Consider the following 24,560-nt stretch of genomic DNA (forward strand, 5'->3'; position numbering starts at 1 on the left):
AAGGAATGGTTAATATCTGTCTCTTATCCTTGCTCCTACTCTCTAACTAGGGTCACTTTAACCCACAGGCTGGTCACCCTCCCTAACCCCTTTGCTAATGAGTGGTGGTCCTGCCCCCCTGGCTGGCAGGCCCACCCTTCTTCAGCAAGCTGCTGCCCAGGGAAATGTCACTTTATTATCAATGCTGCTTAATGAAGAAGGACTGGACATTAATTACTCCTGTGAAGATGGCCATTCTGCCTTGTATTCTGCTGCTAAGAATGGACATACAGGTAAAGATGGTACCTTTTTACTTCACTGTATCACCCTCTTGCAAAAGGATGAAGAGTTAAAAGCACTGTAGCCATTATTATGGGCAAAATTATTATTTCACATTTTCTCTTCCAGGTGAAATAAAAAACTTTTTTTACATGATTTAAAGTTTTGTAAACATTTAAAAATCCAATTTGGACAGTTCGGTAACAATGTAAAATTTTGCAGCTAGCAAAAAGTTGTCTTTGTTTTATGTACAGTAAAATGTACTGTGTGCCTAGAAATTCGGGGTCTAGTAACTGTAAAACACATTTTGAATAAGGCCCCCATCTGTGATCGCTTTGGCCAGGACAGAATAGCCCTAATTTGTCTCTTAGAAATGGCTGATGTCTGTGAAAGTAAAGCCGTAGGGCTTTCGCATATGCTGCAGTGAGGGAAAGTTTTAGTAGTTAGGAAAGGTCATGGGTCTGAAATTGTTCTGTAGTTAGAACCAATTAATAGTTATTTGAATTTTTTAAGAGTACTGAGAGGTTGTGCAACTATACAGGACATATTGATGAAGTTGGGGGATTAATCTTGTTCCTTAAAAAGCAAATCTTATAGTCAAATACACTAAAACATAACAATAGGGCAGATAAAGAGATGATCTGATGGCAAACGCAAAGTTAGATAGTAGCCGTATATAAGCCATGTGATCCTTGGTGAATTCACATAATGTGGCTTTCTTGGAAGTTTTCAGAGCTTCAGTGTGTTCCAGTGGGCTGCATAGAAGATTCTAGGGAACTACAATATGAGAACTCATTATTTTAAAAGTATTTTGGAGTACTTCTTCCAAAGTACAGTAGGAATTTCCTCTAATATAGAGAAATTCAGTCTAGTAAATAACATGTGGAACGTGAGGTCTAAGTGGTATTCATGCCTGAGTCTGGTGACTTTCTGGAGGTTCTCCTTAATATTCATTCAGGGAGTTAAGTCTAAGATAACCACAACATGAAAGCATTTTAATGATTAAATTAAACACCAGAAAGTAAGATTTAACTATTTAAATACAAAGAATGGTATATCAATTTAGTCAAAGAATTTTATTTTCCATCCAGCAACATTTTTTTCTGGGATTGTCTGATGGAAAAACCTGGTAAAACCTTTTCTGACATATGACTCTCCTTTCACTCATCAATCGCTCTTCCCCTGGCTGCCCCCCCCCAAAATGAAAGAAACCTGGTCTTAGTTGATGAGTCTGGGGTATATGATCCTGGGGGAAAGAGGCTGCTTTTCCTTCATAATAGCCTGTGGAATCTTATATCGACCCTGAAAGAAATGTCAGATGAGCTGTGCATGAGAGAGAGGTCCCTTGGGGTTAGTATCTGTCTGCAGCCTGTATAGAATTTGGCTCGTCGTGAATCTAAGTGGGAAATTAAAATGGCTTTCTATTAAAATCCATAGACTGTGTGAGATTGCTGCTGAATGCAGAAGCCCAAGTCAATGCTGCTGATAAAAATGGCTTCACACCCTTGTGTGCTGCAGCTGCTCAGGGACATTTCAAGTAAGTGATGCTCTTAATCCTTTTTTTCCCCCCTCATGGAAAGAGCCTCTTTATGATTTGCACATATATTTTAGTTCTGGCTGAATGTGTAAACTAGTACTTAAGATCCTTTGGCAAGTAAATTCAACTAAACATCTTTGAGAATTTAAGTGCAAAGGAGGATCCTAAATTTGCTCTTCTTAATAATAGATAAGTCGTATATTGGGAAGTGAAGAAGAGGAATATGCTGTTTCCAAACCTCGTGTGAATGAACTTGCTTCCGAAGAGGAAGATTATTTTTAGCCTATCAACATAAAGTCATCCCTCCTTTCTGTAGGGGATTGGTTCCAGGACCACCCACAGATGCCACAATGCAAGAATGCTCTGAGTCTGTTATATAAAATGCTGCAGTATTTATTTGCATATAATCTACGCACTTCCCCCCCACCCCCGCCCCATACACTTTAAATCATCTCTGGTTACTTATAATGCCTAATACAATGTAAATGCTATGTAAATAGCTGCGAGCATGTGGCAAACTCAGGTTTTGCTTTTTTGTAACTTCCTAGGATTTTTTTTCCAAGTATTTTCCATCTGGGGTTCGTTGAACTTGTGAATGTGAAACCTGCACATATGGACAGTCAACTGTGTATGTGGTTATATAATGGATTGTTACACACTTCATTGTTCACTATTTTCCACCACCTCAACACACACACACGTTATTTATTATTATAAATTGTTCGAGTATGCACCTTACTTTATCATTTTTTAAAAAAATTGAAGCAGGAACTTGTATGCTTAAAGAAGTTAGAGCACAAAATCAAAAAGAGCCTGTAATTAGAATATACGTAAGTTTAGCAGTGATTTCTTCAGTTGCTTAAATAAGTCAGTTGAATAGAGAGATAACTTTTTGTAATCAAGTGATATTTTAATAATATTGATAGAATACAGCTAAATTGCTTTCTTTGCCTGTACTGAAATGGCAGTCTACGGAGAATGAAAGCTGTTTTCAACTTTTAACTTTTACCATCCGAATAGAAATGTTTCATTAACAAACATTAAATAGCATTAAACAATTAACAAATCTCAGAATTCTTGACATAAGGTTTTTCAGTTTCACACTGCTGTCATTCTTTGTAAATATGAATTTTTAAAAGTTCAAAATGCATCCTTAATATATGTATTACTTTTTTTCTGCATGTTGAACATACACCTCATCACTCTGAATTTATTATTGATGATCAGAACTATTGATTTTGCTGCTGCCTTTTTGCATGTATTCTAAGTCCTCCAGGAAAGATTCTTCTTCTGGACTATACTTTTGCCTTTACTGCCAGTAGGCCTTCTGTAGGGCTACTTGCTTGGATAGTGTAGTAGTCATGGGAATGGAGGCATGGATGGATTTGCCAAAAAGGGAGAACCCTGGGGAAATGCAGGGAGGCTTGGTTAATTTAAATGTATATGAAATACACATCAATAAGTAACTTATTTTTTCTAATGTATAAACAAATCAAATGTTGTCAATGGAAGCCAAGAGAAAGCTTGCCTCTGAGCAAAAAAACCAAAGATGTGCATTGCTTCTTCATTTGGTTATGATTTATTCCTCTTTTCTGAATTTATTCTCATTTGATTTTGCAAACTGTAGTTAGTTCCTAAGTGCCATGAAGTCTTGAATTCACCTCACTGCTGTCCTTCCTGATTCTCAGGGCAGTGCATTTCTGCTGAACTGTGTCTTTTTTCCTTGTAAACTAGCCCCATTTCAGGGGAGCAAAACAGCCTTTGCTGCCGTTTCTTCCCCAAACAGCCCTCTCCTCGGTCTGCGCACATGGTGCCCTGCTGTCTGCGCTATTTATAATTATTTTCTCAACTGAAAATCTCAGAATGACTCAGCAGTCTGACTCTCTTCAAGGTTCAAACTATTTTGAACCACAAATAATATATATGTCAAGCACAGTTAAACATATTCCAAGGACTCTACTTTTATATGTGGTTTACAGAGAAGTGTCGTAAACCAGGTATTCACCCTTGATCAAAGCTGTTATTTTAAATTTTCATGGGAGTAATTAAAATATCTTCCAGCCTTGTTAAAATAGTATCTATATAATAAGACCAGTAATAAGAGATTATATATATATGTATATAATAATTCATGTAATAAATAAAGATGCAGAATTCCTCTAGCAGTATTTGCTCTTTTTAATGTCTTGGTCAGGTGGCACTTCAGACGTCACACCGAGTTCGTACATAATTAATCATCCTGTTGTGTTTAGGTGTGTAGAGTTATTGATTGCATATGATGCCAATATTAATTGTGCTGCTGATGGAGGACAGACGCCTCTATACCTGGCCTGTAAAAATGGAAACAAAGAATGTGTTAAACTCCTGTTGGAAGCTGGAACTGACCGAAGTGTGAAAACCAGAGTGAGTACCTGTATTTTATATTTTGTCCTCTAATTACAATATGTCTGCAAACTCTGCAGTTCAAAAAATAAAATAGGTTAAAACACAGGTTGCTTTGTTTTGTTTAAAGTTTTGTTTTGCTTTGAATATGTTGGATCCTCATGGTCTGACCTCTGTTCATCTGATTAGTCAAAGCTTGTTAGTTAGCCTTTCTTTTTAAAGGTAGTCGGTGTAGTACCAGGGAATTGTAAGCCATTGACACAGGTCACCTGTCATTGAGTTGGCGTCATCATCCACAGTAGTGCTCATTTGTAATGTGTATAAACAGGAAGCAGTTTCGTGGCAAGACAGTGCCCATTGCCAGGACTTAGAGGAAGGTTATTTGTGCTCACTATTCCTCACAGAGCTGACCTTTGTTTTTGCTGAGATGATCACAGAGTTCAAGGCCATTGTCTAATTTGCCTCAGAACTTGAAGCACTTTGTGTGGAAGTCCAGTATGGAACCTAATAGGCTGAAGTAGCTTTAACTCCATCCCACACAGTCCTGCTGCCTCCTGAACAGGGTGCACAGGTGAAGCCAGATTTAGAAACTGAAGAAACTGAGTCTGATTCACAAGAAGAGTCCTTTGATACGACTTCTGGCTCAGCACACAAAAATGTGTTTGAAACAAGTTCCTCCATTTGCCCTCCCTAGTTGGCCTTTATCATCCTATCATGATAGACTTGAAGACCAGGAATCAGCCCTTCACACACTGACGTGCATTTCTTCAGTGGGGGCCCATCTAAGGGCTGGCAGGTTTACAGGACCCACTCTTCACTGGGCTCAGGAGGTTTTTTCCTGCAGTTTCCCAGAATGTTAAAAGTGTAGTAATTACCATCCTATAGCATATTCATGATGAATGACAAGTGTAGACATCTTAATTGCCAAAGATTATCTGAACCTTGGATTTCTTCTGTTAATAGAGAATTGACTATACTGTGCATCCATTTCACAGGAATCACCCTTAAAATTTTCTAGGATAGAAAGTATATTATGTATTTTAAGGTCACTCTTAAGATACTGGATTCTCTTAAGTTTTCAAAAGTAAACCCACAAATAATAGTATAATCAGGGATATAATATAAGCTAGGTATAGACATTTTCCATTGAGTCCTATGGCTAGAGCTTTTTTTCTTTACTTTCTATTTTTTTGAAAATCTGAGAAAATAGTGCAATGTTACTCTTTTTCATGTTGTTTTATATATTTAAGAAATCTGTGGTATTACATATACTTATTTTAAAATTCTACCTTATATATGAAAAGGAATGAATTTTACATCAATATCTGAATGAAAAATAAGTAGTGTGACATAAAAATTGAAGTCACATACTATAAGTTAGAGAACACAGAAATCCATGCTCTCAAGCTAATTGTTGATGAACTGAGTGAAGTCATTAGAAGTACAGAGATAAATAGCATAATTGATAAAGGTCCTTAAGGGAATAATTAATTATTTCTCACAACTTTTAATAAGAAATCAAAGGGGAATACAGGATTTTAAGTTTTTCTGAAATGATTACATGGTCTTTGTAATATAAGGAAGGTCAAGAGCACTTACACTCTAGTCCTTAATTAAGGCTGATGCCTAAGGAAAGGTATCCACAGCCCAACAAAGAACAAGCCATGAAACACTTTGCCTGCCTGGGGTACTCCCAAGGACTATATGATATTCCAGCTACTGCCAGCCATGGTCTTGCCTTAGCCAAGTTAATTCCGATGATGTGAAGTACAGAACCAGAGACAAAGCTACAACGTCCAGGAAGAGCTTTAGCAAACGATCAGATGACTCAGTCTAAATGTAGATTATCATTTATCGTCTCTTTTCCTCTCTGTCTTCTACTCATTTTTTTTTTAAGTGTACTGTCAATTCAGTTCGGTCCAGTTCAGTCGCTCAGTCGTGTCTGACTCTTTGAGACCCCATGGACTGCAGCTTGCCAGGCTTACCTGTCCATCACCAACTCCTGGAGCTTGCTCAGACTCATGTCCATCACATCAGTGATGCCATCCCAACCATCTCATCCTCTGTCGTCCCCTTCTCCTCCCACCGTCAGTCTTTCCCAGTATCATGGTCTTTTCCAATGAGTCAGTTCTTCGCATCAGGTGGCCAAAGTATTGGAGTTTCAGCTTCAGCATCAGTCCTTCCAATGAATATTCAGGACAGATTTCCTTTAGGATGGACTGGTTTGATCTCCTTTCAGTCCAAGGGACTCTCAAGAGTCTTCTCCAACACCACAGTTCAAAAGCATCAGTCCTATTCACTGGAAAAAATTTATGTAGCAGCATGAAATACCAAATGAAAAAAAAAAAAGACTAAAGGGAAAATAAAACCAAAATACATATCACCAAAATAATCATCAATTCTTTTATGATAGTCTTAAAAATCTAATGAATATGGATACATGACCTCTCTATATATAAAAACGAGAGACTACAGAGGGGATCAAGGTTTTCCTTAGAATAGAGTTTGTCAAACTTTAGTGCATCAGAGTTGCCCAGAGGGCTGCTAAAACAGAATGTAGGGCCCCACCCCTTGAGATTTCTGATTCAGTAGGTCTTGGATGAGGCTCAACAATTTACATTTCTAACAAGTTCACAGGTGGTGCTGATGGTGCTGATCAGGGAACCACACTTTGAGAACCGCTACCCGAAAAAAAAAATTCTGAGTCTGTTCTAACAACCAGCTAAGTGGATGATTGGGGCTTCAAAGTAATATGTTCTAGAGAATGGGCCCAATATTTTAGTTGGAATATTTTCTAAGCTTGCATTTACCAGTATCCATCTGCAATCCCAGAGAGGTCCATAGAGGCCAATAGATATCTCATAAAGTTATTTGACTTTGTTTTCCCTTTATGTCTGACTTTTCCATATGATCTAGAATCTTTCCTTCTGGAATCAGTGGCATACAATTTTAAGATGACTAGAATTAGCACTCTTCCCTATAAATAGAACTGGCTTATTATACTTGGATATACATTTTTTAAAGTGTGTATGCTAAAGTTCATTCTTTCATAATATTAAGTTGAGATTTTGTTTTACCATATATAATGCATATTTACCAGGCTGGGTAGTACCAACTCACTCCAAATGGTCGAGTGTTAAGAAGAAACTCTTACAAAATAGCAGACATGAGTCAGAGCAATGGAAAAGGCACTAATTGACAGAGGTCTGAGAGAACCTAGCTCATCGATGATATTCAGGATTGGAATGCCTGCTTTTCCTGTCTCAGTGGTCCATGGCCAAGAATATTTAGATGTGAACTTTAAATAACACTGCTCTCAACATTCATGTTGTAATCAACTCTTTCCCCCTGGTTGTTTTATTTTCAGGATGGCTGGACACCAATTCATGCAGCCGTGGACACTGGTAATGTGGACAGCCTCAAGCTTCTTATGTACCATGGAGCCCCAGCTCATGGAAACAAGTTGCAGGAGGAGCCTGGGTCGGCCATCTTTGACTTGGATCAAGAAGAGCGTCATGAAGGCACATCCAAGCCTGTTGTTCCTGCAGACCTCATCAACCACGCTGACAGTGAAGGCTGGACTCCTGCCCATATTGCTGCTTCAAAGGGTTTTAAGGTGTGTCTGGTAGCAGCTGGCCTCATTATACAGTTGTAATTTGATGAGTGGCAAAGTTGGCTGCTATTGGCTGAGTGTGTTTTGCTTGAATAATTGGAGACTGAGCAGCACCATTTTCAGAAATGATCTAGTAAGAACCAACTATATTTTCTGTCCAGCAGATATTTACCATCAAACGTATATGAGATGTCATAAAAATCAGTTTGGAGTTTGTTAACCAATGTGGGAGTAATTCCAGACATTTTGTCTCATGTAAAATTAGGAAGAGAAGTTGGATATTGATTGAGGCCTCAAGATTGTTTGAGTTAGTACCAAGGCCATCCAATGATTCTGAGGGTGAACCAGGATTCAAGTACACATGTCCTGTACGCTCAACTCCCTCTCTATGCACTACCTGTACTGTCTCATGATTCATAAGAGAGTTCTAGATTTCACCCATTAGAGTGGAGAAAGATTGTGATTATTAAAGAAATAACATGACATAGGAAGCCATCCATTCATGCTTCTTTTTCCGTTTAAATCACTTTAGCAGTAATATTGCTTTAACAATGAAAAGCTATCAGGAAGCTCCTGAGTGCAAGGCATTATGGGAGCTAACATTTGTAAGAATCATTTATGTGATTAGGTAACTCCTAGTTCAGTGGCAGGAGTGCAAAATACAAGACAAGCATAGGATAAGAGAAGCACCGAAAATTTAAAACAAGGGTAATAGACATGTGTTTGGAACAATACAAAAATGCAAATTTTTATTTTTTGGAAGACAGAATGCACGTATTTCAGGGAGCAGAGCTGTGGAGTATTAGGCTCAGAAATGACTCACTCTGGAGGAGATAGAAATGATCTTGGCCTTGCAGGCTGGGTTACATTTGTCACCCATCACTGGGAGAGGAGAGTAGTTCAGATGCAGGGAACAGTAGGAATGGTATGGAAGTAGAGAGGCTCCAGCTGAGCTAACGAAGAGTAGTGAGAAGACAAGACTAGGAGTTTCATAGTATAGCACAGGCCTTCGGTGATGCACTGAATCTGAGTTTTATTTACCAGAGTAAAACTTGAAAAGTTTGTACAAAGGAACAAAAGAATCAGCTCTATTGTTTAAATTGCTTGATTGAGCAATGACATTTAGAAGATTTGGGATTATGAAAACATTGATGGCAGGGAGAGAGACTAGGTGAAAGATGATGAGACTGGTGGAAATCATAAGAGAGGTCACAGAGTAGAAATGTCCAAGTACTGCAGACAGATTAGATGCATTGAATGAATGGGATGAGTAGAAGGGTCATAGTTACATTCCCAGAAAGAGGAAAGAAGAGGTGGTGTTGTGATCCAGCAGATAGAATGTGGGTTTAGGCATGCTGAATTTAATGCTGGGACGTGTTCATCCAGATGGAGATATCTGGAAATAGCTAGAAATGTGCATTTGGAGCTCCTGGTTGGTAACTTCCTGTGTTATGATTTAGAGCAGAAGCTGCTCATCTTGGACTTGGGTGTTTTTGAAACAAGTGAGAAACAGGAATGAGTCAGTCCAGTGTGGAGTTATTGCTTGTTAGTAGTAGTTTACTCCCAATTATCCTTTAAAAAAAAACCTACAGTAATTATATGAGCTTGATATTTATGTATTGATTTGAATGGAATGCAATGACATTTGACATAAAAGGACTTGGAAGGCAAAGATGGGAAATACGGAAGGCTTAAATTCGAATAGGCATAGTTAATCTAATGCAGTGAATCTCACTTGATGGAGAAAATGTGTGTTGCAGGGTGGTTTTCGACTTGCCTTCCTCTTCTAGAAAATCTTGGAGTATAATGTGAAAGGTTACTAACAGTGGTAGGTTGTTCATGCACTCAACCTGAAGGCAATAAAAAAAGGCAAAACAGAAAATGAAACCTGAGCATCACTGAGAGGAGCTCTCCCTCCAGGGTGAGTTACCCTTTAGGGTGGGGGCTTATGGTGCCACTCAGCTCCTCCTTTATGAACTTCTCATTAGTCCTGGTGGTTTCATAGCTGAAGATGGTATCTTCATGGATTCCCAGGCCCTTGGCAACGTGGATGCTCTGTCAAGGGAAATAGAATTTCTCTCTCATGTCTAATATGACTCTTCCAATATTCTCTTATTTTAAGAACTTAAGATAAATTTTGAATAAGAAGAGAGAGCTTTTAGAAAGTAAGCATAGCTGACAACATTGACACACTGCAAAGAAAAATAATAGATTAAAATAACAGGCTTTTTTTTTTTTTTTTGCCCTGGAGTAGATACTTTGTCTTCCAGGCTTACCTCTTCATTTACAATTAGGACATTGAAACTATGGAGAGATGAATAGACATTGGGAATGAACACCAGATTGCCTGGTTTTATTACTCTTCACATGATACCACTCAGTGTGCCTTCCTAGTCATGGGTATTGGAAAATATTTTTGCATCCTTTGCCTAATACAGTGTTTATATCGTGGCTGAGATAGTTCTCCAGAAAGGTAATCTATTCACAACTAAGTTGCTAAGACTGATTTTCAGAAAAAATACATTACAATCCTGAGTTAATCATTGTGTGGGTGAAGAGATTCTACACTGACCACAAGTGGGGCTTAAAAGCTGTCTGTTTTTTCCTACCATAGCATTCATGTGTCTGCTCTACATACGGGAGCAGCACCACTGTTACCCAATAAGATCACTTCAGTTTCCACATGTTTCTCGTTTGACAAACGTGGGATTTGGGAGCTTGAAGACACATAGCTCATCTATTCCAACCCCCTTGCCTTGCAGATGAAAATGTTTCAGTTTTGGGAAATAGCATAACTAATTCCCCAAAGTCAGTTCATAGGAGATCAGGTTCCTCAGTCAGTCTTTTTTCCACTTAGTTCTTGGTCTTTTTCCCAGTGACTAAGCAATTGATGCAAATCACCATTGGTCTTTGGTGACCAGAGGAGCTCTCTCTAAAGCTGGTCTGTGACTACTCCATGGCCGACTCGTCACTGAGGATACACTTGTTTTCATCACTCAGTGTGAGTGATAGAAGAATTTCTTAGTGAAACTCTGTGTTCTGTCATGAGAACTTTGACACATCAAGTTCCTGCAGCAGAAAGAGATTAGGGAGAGTGTCTGGATTTGAGCATCTGGTTGTCAGAGCTCTCATACAACAGATTCTTTATTTGAGGGACTATGCATGTTGTAAGTACAGGAGTAGATTATAATTCTGGCTTACATATTGCCAAAGCTGGAGGCTTCCTATCACTCCTGTTCTTACTCAGTCTTTCTGGGTTGTTGAACATGTTGATTCTAATCCAGACCTCTCCTTGGCTTCCACAACACTGCCCCTTCTTTGCTTCCCTTCTGAATTTGATGATCAGGCTTTTTCTTTGTTTTTTTTTTTTTTTTCTGTTCTTTCTCTTTTATTTTTTAACCCTAGGCAACCCCCAAGCCATCCTAGCTGCTTAGTCCTATTTTTAAGAATTTATTCAGTCTTTCAACTTCAACTGTGGCTTCTACAATAACTCTTCCCCAGCCCAGATCTCCCACCTGGCTTTTTACCTGCTTTCCAGTCATTTATTTTCCACCATCCTAGAGGTCATCCGTAAGCAGGCCCATGGTCCTCTGGTCAGGCAGTGGTCTTCTTGTTGCCATCTTTACACTGTTCTTGCATTGTTCTGGGATTGTAGACTGACTGATGCCTTTTTAGCTCTTAACCAGGTGAATCCCAGGCATTTCCTCCCACATTCTAGCATCCGGCCTAACTGGATGGTCTGCATGAGGTGTGTATCTTAAGTGCAGAGGCCCACATAGAACCCTACAATGTAGATTTTCTCTCCCTAGGTCATGCCTACAAGGAAAGAAAAAATGACAGGAGTCCCTAGAATTCTTTCTTGTCACAGTGAGTTGGGTACCTGGCTAGAAAAGACAAACACAGGATAACTTGTGAGGTTGGACCAAATCTTTGGGACTAGATGCTAATCATGGCAGATAGAAATCCATTCTTTGGAGTCTTTTATTTTTTGTGCTTTTGATTCTCCTTGACCATTTTTTCCCTTAATTTTTATAAGATTATTTTTGAAAAGGCCAGATTGACTCAACTGTGTGTAGACAAAGGAAAGGCTCTTTTTTAAAACCTCATTCCAGAATGTCCAGTGCAGAGTGTTGTACACTTGCTTAATTTAACCACCAGTGACTCACTGCCAGGACCCTAAAGGACTTGGCCAACCAGAGTTGTGCTCCCACCCCTCACTGGAGATCTGCACTTTCCCGTGTTTTCCCCTGACACCTTTTGTGGATCTAGTTTGACCCTTTTTCTCCTCTCACTCTATACTTTCCCCCTTGCATGATCGTACTGGTCCCCAGAATATAATCTGTAGAGGTTCCAAAATCTTCTCCCTAGCCCACTTGTTCACGTCCTCGGTCCTTTCAGGAAGATCTTGTGTAGGAAGCCCACGATTTACAGGGCATCTCCTTGATACCCCAGCTGGCCCAATACAGTCCTTGTGGATGCCCGCCATCCCAATGAAACCATTAACAGCGCCCCCTTTTACTCCTAAAAGTGTCTCAGTTTAGACAGATGTACGGTAACCCTATCGATGGCCATCGCTATCTATCTATAGTGGTGGTGGTGGAGTTTAGTCACTCAGTTGTGTCCAGCTCTTTGCGACCCCATGGACTGTAGCCCGCCAGGCTCCTCTGTCCATGGGATTTCCCAGGCAAGAATATTGGAGTGGGTTGCCAGTTCCGTCTCCAGGGGGTCTTCCTGACCAGGGACTGAACCCATATCTCCTGCAAGTCTCATGCATTGCAGGCGGATTCTTTACTGCTGAGCCATCCAGGAAGCCCTGTTGATGGCCGTATTCACATTTACTTCCACCAAACAGCTCCACGAGAATGCGTCCCCAGACTTCTGTGTCTATAATGCATCTCTGTTCCTCCTCTCTTAATCCAGTAACATCATCTGACATTGTGTCTCTTGCTCCATCTTCCTAAGTACTGAGTTCAAATGATGGATACAATTCTAGATTTTATTCCTTTATAAATGAGTGCATGAACAAAGAGGAGGCTGTGTTTTTAAACACATTCCAGGATGTCCCTTGGGGAGCCCTCATCACAGGCTGTCTGAACTTGCATAGGCTGCTGTGGTCTCCCCATCTCCAGTCTCACCACCTCCTTTATGCTGCTTTGAGAGGGACCTTTCTAACAGGGGGTGTTGGTTGTGTAGTTTACTCTTCATCTTTCCAAGGATAACTGATCTTTCTGTCACTTCGAGGATGAGTGCCAGCCCTGTACATGACAATCAGGTCCCTTCCAGCTCCGGCCTCAGCCTCTTCGCACCAGCACATCCTGGCTCCTTCTCCCCTGTGCTCTCTGCTCAAATCCTGCAGACATCCTGGGCTGTCTCCTCTCCCTGCCTTTGCATCTGCTGTTCCCATTACCCGAAACGGCCCCTTCTGTCCTGACCCCTCCCTGCCTGGAAAACATCTCAGCTTAGGTCTAGGCTTCCAGGAGTTCATTGCTCCCAGGGTACCTCTTCACACTTCACTTAGGGAGCTTGTTCTTTACTGGTATTATTTATATATCTCCTTCCTTCTCCACTGCTTCCAAAAAAATCACTTTTCATCATTGTATATATTGTGCTCAGCAGTCTCTGGCCCACGAGTACTAAATGTTTGTTGAATCAATGAGTAAATGAGTAAATTTTATGACAGTTCTTTCTTAACCGGTCTTCTTTTTGTCACTTTGTTTTTCAGTATGTCTTCCAAACTCACGAATTGGTTTTCAGAACTGAGTTGATCATGGCACTTGTCCACTCAGATGTATCCTTATGTCTCCTGCAAAGAGTCCATGCTCCCTCACCCTCAGCTCTTCATGGCTAATCCAGCCACCTTCATCTCCCCGCTAAATCTCTGCTTCTTCAGCCGTTGTCACCCACTGTGTTGTTTCTCCATCTCCCCTGCTCTGCCCAACAGTGGGCACAGCCACATCCCAAGGTTGTTCCTGACGTGTGTGCTGGACCTCACCTGTGCATTTGCGGACTGAATTCCCTCCCACTCCCTCTGCCCAAGCTCAGTCTCTGAAGTTCCCTGCCCTGACCTGGATCTTATCTCTAGCTCTTTGGACTTGGGTGTTCTCCTTAGTCTGCCTGGCACTGATACCTTTCTTCTCAGCTCTTAAAGGCCACTGACAGAGGTGGTTCATTGACCCTAAACATCACTTCTCCCCTCTTCTACAATAACGAACCTCTCAGAGTTCGGCCCCAAATAAAGACTACATTTTCCAGCTTCCTGGAAGATGACCATGGCTGCCTACCTAAGTTCTGGCAATTGGGATGTGAGTGGAAACAGAAGCCGAACCAAAGCCCACTGTCTTTTAAAGTCTCTGCTCGCTAGAGACATGAATCTGTGTTGTGGTTAATAGCACTTTGACTTAGACTTATTCATCTGGACTGCTTGGTTTACATCCCTGGAACAGCCTGCCCAGTTTAGGTCCCCTGAGAATCTGTCCAGAAACAGCAGTTGGCATCACAGCATTGGTTCTCTTCGCTCGGATCCCACCCATCAGCGAGAGAGCTTAGACGTCTTTCTCTCCCTTTCCTGCTGCTGCTGCTGCTGAGGAAAGCTTTGCCCCTCACTCCATAGCCCCCCTCCTGCATGTTTCCTCATGACTCTTGACAATATGTCATGTTTCTGCTGGAGAAACAGAACTGTTGCCTTATTCATCGTCACAACCCTGGGGTCTTAACACAGCTCCTGGCACCCAGGTGCTTCGTACCGATTTCATAACGTTGTGAGGTTTGATGAGCACTAAATACGTGTGCAGTGTTGTAATGGTGCCTGGCACTTAGTATGTGCTTGAATAGTTTTTGTAGCCGCTGTTGTTAAGTGTCGGTTAGGTAAAGTTTTCATCTTCTTTGTGTTCCCCATGGAGCCCAGCAGAGTGCTGTGAAACTCACAGTTGTGGCTCTGTTTGGATATGCCTTATCCTGCTATCTTTCTGACATTCTGCGCTTCCTTATAGAGAAAGCCACTGCTTAGATTATTGCCTACTGGTCTGCCTGACTATAATAATTATACACAACCCACCTTGTAGGTGGACTTGAATCTTGCAAATTTTGGTTGTATCTTTTATCATTTCTGTTTCTAATTTGAACTAACATCACCTAGAATTATGACATGTGTTGATGTACTATAATTCCTCACCACTTACCTGAATACTTGGGCTGTTTTCTAATTAGTGATGATTATGTTGACTGTAACAAATACAGCAAGCTAACAAATATTGAGAGTGTTTTATGTGCCAAGAATATAAATTACCTATCTTTTCATTTAAATCACCTAACAACCTTATGAAATATAGATATATGAGATGCAGATAAGGAAACTAAAGCAGAAAAATGTTAAATGATTTACCAAAACTCAGACAAAAATCATTTATAATGGCAGGATAAGACCCCAGGTCTGTTTTACCTCTAACCTGTTTTTGCTACAAGTACTAACTTGTGTAATAAATGTATTATTTCTGTCTCTTATCATCTGAGAATTCATGAAGTTTAGTGCTCAGATTGCATTCTGCTTGAATCTTTCATTTGAGTCAATTTCATTAACTCATGCATTTACTGATTTTTGTACAAATTAGTAATATCAATGGGATAAAAACTACTATTTATTTGGCTTAGTTTTTCGTTCATTTCTTAGCTTAGTGATTTTTTAAAGCTTGAACCCCAGACCTATGAAAGCCAGACTTTGATTGTTAGAGGAGATCCTTCCAGCCTCAACAGCAGCAGTGATAAATGCTGTCAGTTAATCCCTTTGCAGGCAAACAGATTTTCTTTATTCAAAGGTCCTCTGGCTCAGCCCCTCCATTTTGCAGGAACCAAGGCCTTGTCTCCCATCCCCTCAGCAACCAAAAAGAGCCCCTATATTAAATCAGCACTGGCTTCCTTTTCATATTTCACTTACTTGGTGATCTCAGCTTACTCTTTTTATTTCTGACCCTTATGCATTCCTTGTATTTATCGTGGACTATGATTGCATTTAAAATATGTTTAGGAGGCAATAGGAAGCAACTGGAACTCAGATTTACTCCTGGTGGGAGTGGAGTTTGATATAGCCTCTTTTAAAAGTGCTTTGCAGTATACACAGATACAGAACATGTGCATACCCTGTGCCCCAGCAGACCAACTCTGTATGTATACACAATAGAAATGTGTACCTGTGTCTGCCAAAGCACATGTATCACAATGTCCATAGTAGATCCCAAATGTCCACCAACAAGAGTAGAGATAAATTATGGTATATCCATGTGATACACAGTAATTTTAAAATAGGATGAATTGAATTATAACTATTCCTGATACATGTATGAATTTTATAGCATTATGGTGAATGAAAAGCCAGATATAAAAGTGTACCTGTAATATGGTTCCATTTATATAAAACTCTTAAAACAGGCTAAGTGGACTTCTCATCTTAGAAATCATAATAGTAGCTGCCTTTGTGAGGAGAAAGGAGGGATTAGTGTTGAGATGGAACATTAAGGGGGCTTCCAGAGTACTCCTCCCACAAGTATGTTCACTCTGTAATAATTCTGCAAGCTTCACACTTATTTATGTACTTTTCTACATAGATATTATACATCAGTAAGGAAAACGTGTTTTATAAAACACACAAAAAAGTATCTTACAGCAAGATTGGGGAAAGCTGTTCAGACTGCCTAGTTTACTGTGTTGTCAGAAGCAAAAGTCAGCCCAAAGCATGTGTGTGTCTGTGTGTGGGTGTGTGTAGGTGTGTGTGTATAGGTGTGTGTGTGTAGGTGTGTGTGTACGTGTAGGGAAGTGATGAAAAGAACAGTACTTGTTTTGGTTGTTAGTTCCATTTCGTGGTTTCTGGTTTATTCCATTTTGTGCTTACTTTGATGGGAAATCAGAAGACAAATCAAGAAGTAGTAGAAATTGAAATAGCAGAGCTCCTTGATAAATACCCCAATGTAGTATCCTGCCTTGCACTTACTTGAAAATGTTTGCATATATATATATATATATATATATAGTCTGTCTACCACTTTGAATTGAAAAACTTTGGAAAACTAAGACCTTTCGCCTCAAAGGCTAGTGATACCTTTTGAGTGGAGACTCCCTGGCGCAACACAGAAGAAACTGAAAAGGCAAGGGCACATAATTCCCATGTCTACTGAGAGTGCTTTTCTAAAACCTCAGTCAATGTGGTGTTTACATATAATTTTCAAATAAAAATAAGACAATATAAGATCCAAAATATATTTGTGGTTACAAGGACTCTGGGACAGAATTGGAACCCTGGACTTTTATGACCAGGAAGACAATACCTGGTCTAGAAGACAACGCTGGGCGTTTGGTTGTGGCAGAAGTCTTTTTGCATTTCCAGATTACCACAAAAGGATACTGTCTGCCCAAGTCTTTTTTCCTTAATGACACTCTGCAAACTGAGTGATTAGTCAGCCAGTTTTTTCACTTGAAACCTAAGAGACTGTTCTAAGAGCAGCAGTGTTTTGATCTTGTGAATCACATGTAAATGAAGCCCTCTTTGCTTTTCACTTGGAGACAGTGTTTAGATTAATATGTATATTTGGGTTGTTGGAAAAGAAATAAGCTTTCTGATTGAGAATTCCTGATTGGCTTGCCACAGGCCACTGAATCTTCCCTTGGAGTTTTCACTTGAGTTGATTCATTTGGACAGAAGGTAATGGAGTTCTTGTCTTCACAGAACTGCCTAGAAGTCTTGTGTAGGCACGGAGGGCTGGAGCCGGAAAGAAGAGATAAGTGTAACCGGACCGCACACGATGTTGCTACTGATGACTGCAAGCACCTGCTGGAGAATCTGAGTGAGTGCCCTGTGCAGCTGCGTTGCTTGTCCTGCATCTGCAGTGGAGGGGCCTCTGGGACTGTGGGAAAGACACTGATGCAGCTGCAGTTTTCTCATTCTCTTCTTAACTTCCACTGAACACTAGCTGCTATAGAAACAGTGATTATAAATGGGATACTTCTATTTTTCCGTGTAGAATGGCTTTTTACAGAATTACTGAAATAGTGCTAGCTCTTTCTCATCTTTGACCTTGGACGATATTTGATAATCATTGCTTTTTTTTCTTCTGACTTAGATTATCTTTAGCTTTTTAGACATGAGACTAGGAAGGTAGAAAAAAAAATGATGGCCAAGTAGTTTGCTTTAGCTGACAGTGTGAATGTAGGCAGGTCAGTTATCTCTCACTATCTGGTTGCCTGCCTGTCTAGGAAGATAACCATTTGGTTCCATTACAGCTCTAAGAGTATAGCTTCTCAGCACATGCTGTGAAAGTTTCACTTGCGGGTGTGTGAATTTGGAGTGCTCAGTTCAGTTCAGTCGCTCAGTAGTGTCCGACTCTTTGCAACCCCATGAACTGCAGCATGCCAGGCCTCCCTGTCCATCACCAACTCCCGGAGCCTACCCATCTCATGTCCATTGAGTCGGTGATGCTATCGAACCATCTCATCCTTTGTCCCCTTCTCCTGCCCTCAATCTTTCCCAGCATCAGGGTCTTTTCAAATGAGTCAGCTCTTCGCATCAGGTGGCCAAAATATTGGAGCTTCAGCTTCAACATCAGTCCTTCCAATGAACACCCAGGACTGATCTCCTTTAGGATGGACTGGTTGGATCTCCTTGCAGTCCAAGGGACTCTCAAGAGTCTTCTCCGACACCACAGTTCAAAAGCAACAATTCTTCTGCACTCAACTTTCTTTATAGTCCAACTCTCACATCCATACATGACTACTGGAAAAACCATAGCCTTGACTAGACAGACCTTTGTTGGCAAAGTAATGTCTCTGCTTTTTAATATGCTGTCTAGGTTGGTCATAACTTTCCTTCCAAGGAGCAAGTGTCTTTTAATTTGATGGCTGCAATCACCATCTGCAGAAATTTGGAGCCCAGAAAAATAGTCAGCCACTGTTTCCCCTGTTTCCCCATCTATTTCCCATGAAGTGATGGGACTGATGCCATGATCTTACTTTTCTGAATGATGAGGTTTAAGCCAACTTTTTCACTCTCTTTCACTTTCATCAAGAGGCTCTTTAGTTCTTCACTTTCTGCCATAAGGGTGGTGTCATCTGCATATCTGAGGTTATTGATATTTCTCCAGGCAATCTTGATTGCAGCTTGTGCTTCATCCAGCCCAGCGTTTCTCATGATATACTCTGCATATAAGTTAAATAAGCATAGTGACAATATACAGCTTTGACGTACTCCTTTTCCTGTTTGGAACCAGTCTGTTGTTCCATGTCCAATTCTAACTGTTGCTTCCTGACCTGCATACAGGTTTCTCAAGAGGCAGGTTAGGTGGTCTGGTATTCCCATCTCTTTCAGAATATTCCACAGGTTATTGTGATCCACACAGTCAAAGTCTTTGCATAGTCAATAAAGCAGAAATAGATGTTTTTCTGGAACTCTCTTGCTTTTCCAATGTTCCAGCAGATGTTGGTAATTTGATCTCTGGTTCCTCTGTCTTTTCTAAAGTCAGCTTGAACATCTCGAAGTTCACGGTTCATGTATTGTTAAAGCCTGGCTTGGAAAATTTTGAGCATTACTTTACTAGCGTGTGAGATGAGTGCAATTGTGCGGTAGTTTGAGCATTCTTTGGCATTGCCTTTCTTTGGGATTGGAATAAAAACTGACCTTTTCCAGTCCTGTGGCCACTGCTGAGTTTTCCAAATTTGCTGGCATATTGAGTGCAGCACTTTCACAGCATCATCTTTCAGGATTTGAAATAGCCCAACTGGAATTCCATCACCTCCACTAGCTTTGTTTGTAGTGATGCTTTTTAGGGCCCACTCCACTTCACATTCCAGGATGTCTGGCTGTAGGCGAGTGATCACACCATCATGATTATCTGGTTCATGAAGATCTTTTTTGTACAGTTCTTCTGTGTATTCTTGCCACCTCTTCTTAGTATCTTCTGCTTCTGTTAGGTCCCTACCATTTCTATCGTTTATCGAGCCCATCTTTGCATGAAATGTTCGCTTGGTATCTCTGATTTTCTTGAAGAGATCTCTAGTCTTTCCCATTCTGTTGTTTTCCTCTATTTCTTTGCATTGATCGCTGAGGAAGGCTTTCTTATCTCTTCTTGCTATTCTTTGGAACTCTCCATTCAGATGGGTATATCTTTCCTTTTCTCCTTTGCTTTTCACTTCTCTTCTTTTCACAGCTATTTATGGCTTTTTGCATTTCTTTTTCTTGGGGATGATCTTGATCCCTGTCTCCTGTACAGTGTCACAAACCTCATTCCATAGTTCATCAGGCACTCTATCTATCAGATCTAGGCCCTTAAATCTATTTCTCATTTCCACTGTACAATCATAAGGGATTTGATTTAGGTCATACCCAAATGGTCCAATGGTTTTCCCCACTTTCTTCAATTTAAGTCTGTATTTGGCAATAAGAAATTCGTGATCTGAGCCACAGTCTGCTCCCAGTCTTGTTTTTACTGACTGTATAGAGCTTTCTCATCTTTGGCCGCAAAGAATATAATCAGTTGGTGTTGGCCATCTGGTGATGTCCATGTGTAGGGTCTTCTCTTGTGTTGTTGGAAGAGGGTGTTTGCTATGACCAGTGCGTTCTCTTTGCAAAACTCTATTAGCCTTTGCCCTGCTTCATTCCGTACTCCAAGGCCAAATTTGCCTGTTACTCCAGGTGTTTCTTGACTTCCTGCTTTTGCATTCCAGTCCCCTATAATGCAAAGAACATCTTTTTTGGGTGTTAGTTCTAAAAGGTCTTGTAGGCCTTCATAGAACCATTCAGGTTCAGCTTCTTCAGCATTACTGGCCGGGACATAGACTTGGATTACCATGATATTGAATGGTTTGCCTTGGAAATGAACAGAGGTCATTCTGTCGTTTCTGAGATTGCATCCAAGTACTGCATTTCCAACTCTTTTATTGAGCATGATGGCTACTCCATTTCTTCTAAGGGATTCCTGCCCACAGTAGTAGATATAATGGTCATCTGAGTTAAATTCACCCATTCCAGTCCATCTTAGTTCTCTGATTCCTAGAATGTTGACGTTCACTCTTGCCATCTCCTGTTTGACCACTTCCAGTTTGCCCTGATTCATGGGCCTAACATTCCAGGTTCCTATGCAGTATTGCTGTTTACAGCATCAGACTTTGCTTCTGTCACCAATCACATCCACAACTGGGTGTTGTTTCTGCTTTGGCTCCATCCCTTCATTCTTTCTGAAGTTAATTCTCCACTGATCTCCGGTAGCATATTGGGCACCTACCAACCTAGAGTGGTGGATCAGATGAAATAGTACGACCTCTTATGTCAGGATTATTGCTCAACCCTTCCAGTCATCCAGCTCTCTCAGTAGTGGTCTTGAGCTTACACTCTAATATTGAGATAGAATATGAACAATAAACATAAATGATTCATTATAAAGTATGTGAGATGGTAATATGTGCTGCATAAAGGACTAAGAGGGATGGAGAGTGAGAGGGTGGGTTTCAGTTTTTAAAATGATAGGCAGGTAGCCTCACCACCAAGACATCTGAGCAAACACTTGGAGGTGAGGAAGGGGTAGCTCTGAGGATCTCTCAGGTAAGAACTCTGCAGGCAGAGCGTCAAGTGGACTGAAGCCCTAACAAGTAGGAGCCTATCTGTGTGTCTGAGGAAGGGCACTCAGGGCCGAATGACTGGGTTGGAATGAGTGAGGGAAGGAAGGAAGAAGACAGGTCAAAGAACTTAGAGGATGGAGGAGGGTGGAGCCATTTTGGGGACTTAAGGTAGCTATTTCAGTGTTTGAGCACAGTAGTGATGGGACCTGGTGTACATTTTTTTTTTAAGAATTTTTGTCATTTTTAAATTTAGGAACATTATAAGAATTCCTACCCTAAAAAGATATTTGTTAGCTATTTCATGTTAAAATTTGCTTTTATCAACTTATTAGACATAAGTGAGCTTCTAACTAATACAACATTGTAAATCAACTATATTCCAAAAACAACTGTTTAAATGGTTACTAAGAAAAGATAAAATCAAAGGAATCTCATAATGATTGTAAAAGTGAATCCTGGCAATGTCCCTAATAAGAATGGTGTACATTATAGTGGTGTCTCTGACTGCTTTGTCAAAAATCAACTAGGAAGTCACAGGCCTAATGTAGCCAGTAATGACTTCTCAGTTCAGGATCGTAGTAGATAGGGACATGTGGGTTCTGGATATAGCTAAGGATAAGCCAACAGAACTTCCTAATGACTTACTGTGAAGTCCAAGAGAGGGGATTTATGGATAACTTCCAAGATTTTCAGCCTGAACAACTGGCAGTATAGCGTTGCCCTCAGTTGTCGAGGGAAAGGCTGTGGGTGAAGCTGATTTTTTCGACAAAGGTCAGGAGTTACAGTTTGAATTACGAATTTGAGACATCTGTTAGGGTGTCTCTGTAGGAGGTATCAGATTAGCAAGAATTGTGAAGATGAGTATGAGCTGGGTTTACAAATCTGAGAGTCAGCAGTCTAGAGATAGTTTTTAAAGTCATGGAACTGGATTAGGTTATGAAGGCAGTGAACACAGATAGAAAAAAATAAGCAAAATAAATGAGGCTTGCCAGGCTCTATTATTAAGAAGTCTGCAAAAAGGGAAGGGGCCAGCCAAGGAACAATATTAGAGGATGACCAGTGAGGTGTGAAGAAATCCATGAGGAGTGTATTGAAGAGCAGAGAGATCAGTTATATTGGAAGCTGTTGAGTAAAGACCGAAAATAAAATCTAGTAGTTGGTCATTTCCTCTTCATCAATTATAGCCTTCTTGTGGTGAAAGGACTTGCATAACTCAGTGAAGCCATGAGCCTTGCCGTGCAGGGCCACCCAAGACCAACGGGTCATAGTGAAGAGTTATGATAAAACGTGGTCCACTGATGGAAGAAGTGGCAACCCGCTCCACTATTTTTTGCCAAGAGAACCCAATCAACAGTATGAAGAGGCAAACAGATATAACTCCAGAAGATGAGCCCTCTGTGTCAGAAGGTGTCCAATATGCTACCAAGGAAGAGCAGAGGGCAATTACTAACAGCTCCAGAAAGAATGAAATGTCTGGGCCAAAGCGGAAATGATGCTCAGTTGTGGATGTGTCTGGTGTTGAAAGTAAAGTCTGATGTAGTAAAGAACAATATTGCATAGGAACCTGGAATGTTAGGCCCATGAATCAAGGTAAATTGGACGTGGTCAAGCAGGAGATGGCAAGATTGAACATCAACATCTTAGGAATCAGTGAACTAAAATGGACAAGAATGGTCAAATTTAATTCAGATGACCATTGTATCTACTACTGTGGGCAAGAATCACATAGAAGAAATGGAATAGCCCTCATAGAGTCCAATATGCAATACTTCGGTGCAATCTCAAAAACGATAGAATGATCTTGGTTTTTTTCCAAAGCAAACCATTCAACATCACAGTAATCCAAGTCAATGTGCCAACCACTGATGCAGAAGAAGCTAAAGTTGGCTGCTTCTATGAAGACTTACAAGACTTTCTAGAACTAACACCAAAAAAAGATGTCTTTTCATCATAGGGAATTTGAATGCAAAAGTAGGAAGTCAAGAGAGACCCAGAATAACAGGCAAGTTTGGCCTTGGGGCACAGGATAAAGAAGCAGGCAAAGGCTAATGAGTTTTCTTAAGAGAATACACTGGTCATAGCAAATACCATTTTCCAACAACCCAAGAGATGACCATACGTGGACATCATCAGGTGGTCAGTACCAATATCAGATCGGTTATGTTCTTCACAGACCAAGATGGAGAAGCTCTATATAGTCAGCAAAAAAAACAAGACCTGGAGCTGCCTGTGGCTCAGCTCATGGGCTCCTTATTGCAAAATTCAGGCTTAAATTGAAGAAAGTAGGGAAAACCACTAAGCCATTCAGGTATGACCTAAATCAAATTCCTTATGATTATACAGTGATGGTGACGACTAGCTTCAAAGGGGTAGAGCTGATAGAGTGTCTGAAGAACTATGGACTGAGGTTCATAACATTGTACAGGAGTTAGTGATCAAAACCATCCCAAAGAAAAAGAAATGCAGGATGGCAAAGTGGTTGTCTGAGGAGGCTTTACAAATAGCTGAGAAAAGAAGAGAAGTGAAAGGCAAAGGAGAAAAGGAAAGATATACCCAACTGAATGCAGAATTCCAGAAAATAGCAAGGAACGATAAGAAGCCCTTCATAAATGAACAGTGCAAAGAAGTAAACAATAGAATGGGAAATATCAGAGATCACTTCAAGAAACTTGGAAATATCAAGGGAACATATCATGTGAGGATGGTGCATGATAAAATGGAAATGGTAAGGACCTAACAGAAGCAGAAGAGATTAAGAAGAGGGGGCAGGAATACACCAAAGAACTGTACAAGAAAGGTCTTAATGACCCGGATAACCACAATGGTGTGGAACTCACCTAGAGCCAGACATCCTGGAGTGTGAAGTCAAGTGGGCCTTAGGAAGCATTACTACAAACAAAGCTAGTAGAGGTGAAGGAATTCCAGTTGAGCTACTTAAAATCCTAAAAAAAATGATGCTGTTGAAGGGGTGCATTCAGTATGTCAGCAAATTTGGAAAACTCAGAAGTGGCCATAGGACTAGAAAGGTTAATTTTCATTCCAATCCCAGAGAAGAGAAATGCCAAAGATATTCAAACACAGTTGCCCTCATTTTGCATGTTTGCAAGGTACCAGACCACCTAACCTGCCTCTTCAGAAATCTGTATGCAGGTCAGGAAGCAACAGTTAGAACTGGAC

At 40.5% G+C, this 24,560-nt stretch overlaps 1 protein-coding gene across 1 annotated transcript in view; it reads left to right on the forward strand.

Moving 5' to 3' along the window:
• Positions 1 to 24,560, forward strand: part of CTTNBP2 (cortactin binding protein 2) — a 164,379-nt gene that overhangs the window by 88,796 nt on the left and 51,023 nt on the right. Inside the window, exons 5-9 of the mRNA XM_040259872.1 lie at positions 69 to 272; positions 1,696 to 1,795; positions 4,048 to 4,198; positions 7,545 to 7,793; positions 17,503 to 17,620. Coding sequence (XP_040115806.1) covers positions 69 to 272; positions 1,696 to 1,795; positions 4,048 to 4,198; positions 7,545 to 7,793; positions 17,503 to 17,620 — 822 coding nt within the window. The remainder of the gene's footprint in view (positions 1 to 68; positions 273 to 1,695; positions 1,796 to 4,047; positions 4,199 to 7,544; positions 7,794 to 17,502; positions 17,621 to 24,560) is intronic.

Source organism: Oryx dammah, unplaced genomic scaffold (genome assembly GCF_014754425.2).
Source record: "Oryx dammah isolate SB20612 unplaced genomic scaffold, SCBI_Odam_1.1 HiC_scaffold_18, whole genome shotgun sequence".
Taxonomy (NCBI): domain Eukaryota; kingdom Metazoa; phylum Chordata; class Mammalia; order Artiodactyla; family Bovidae; genus Oryx; species Oryx dammah.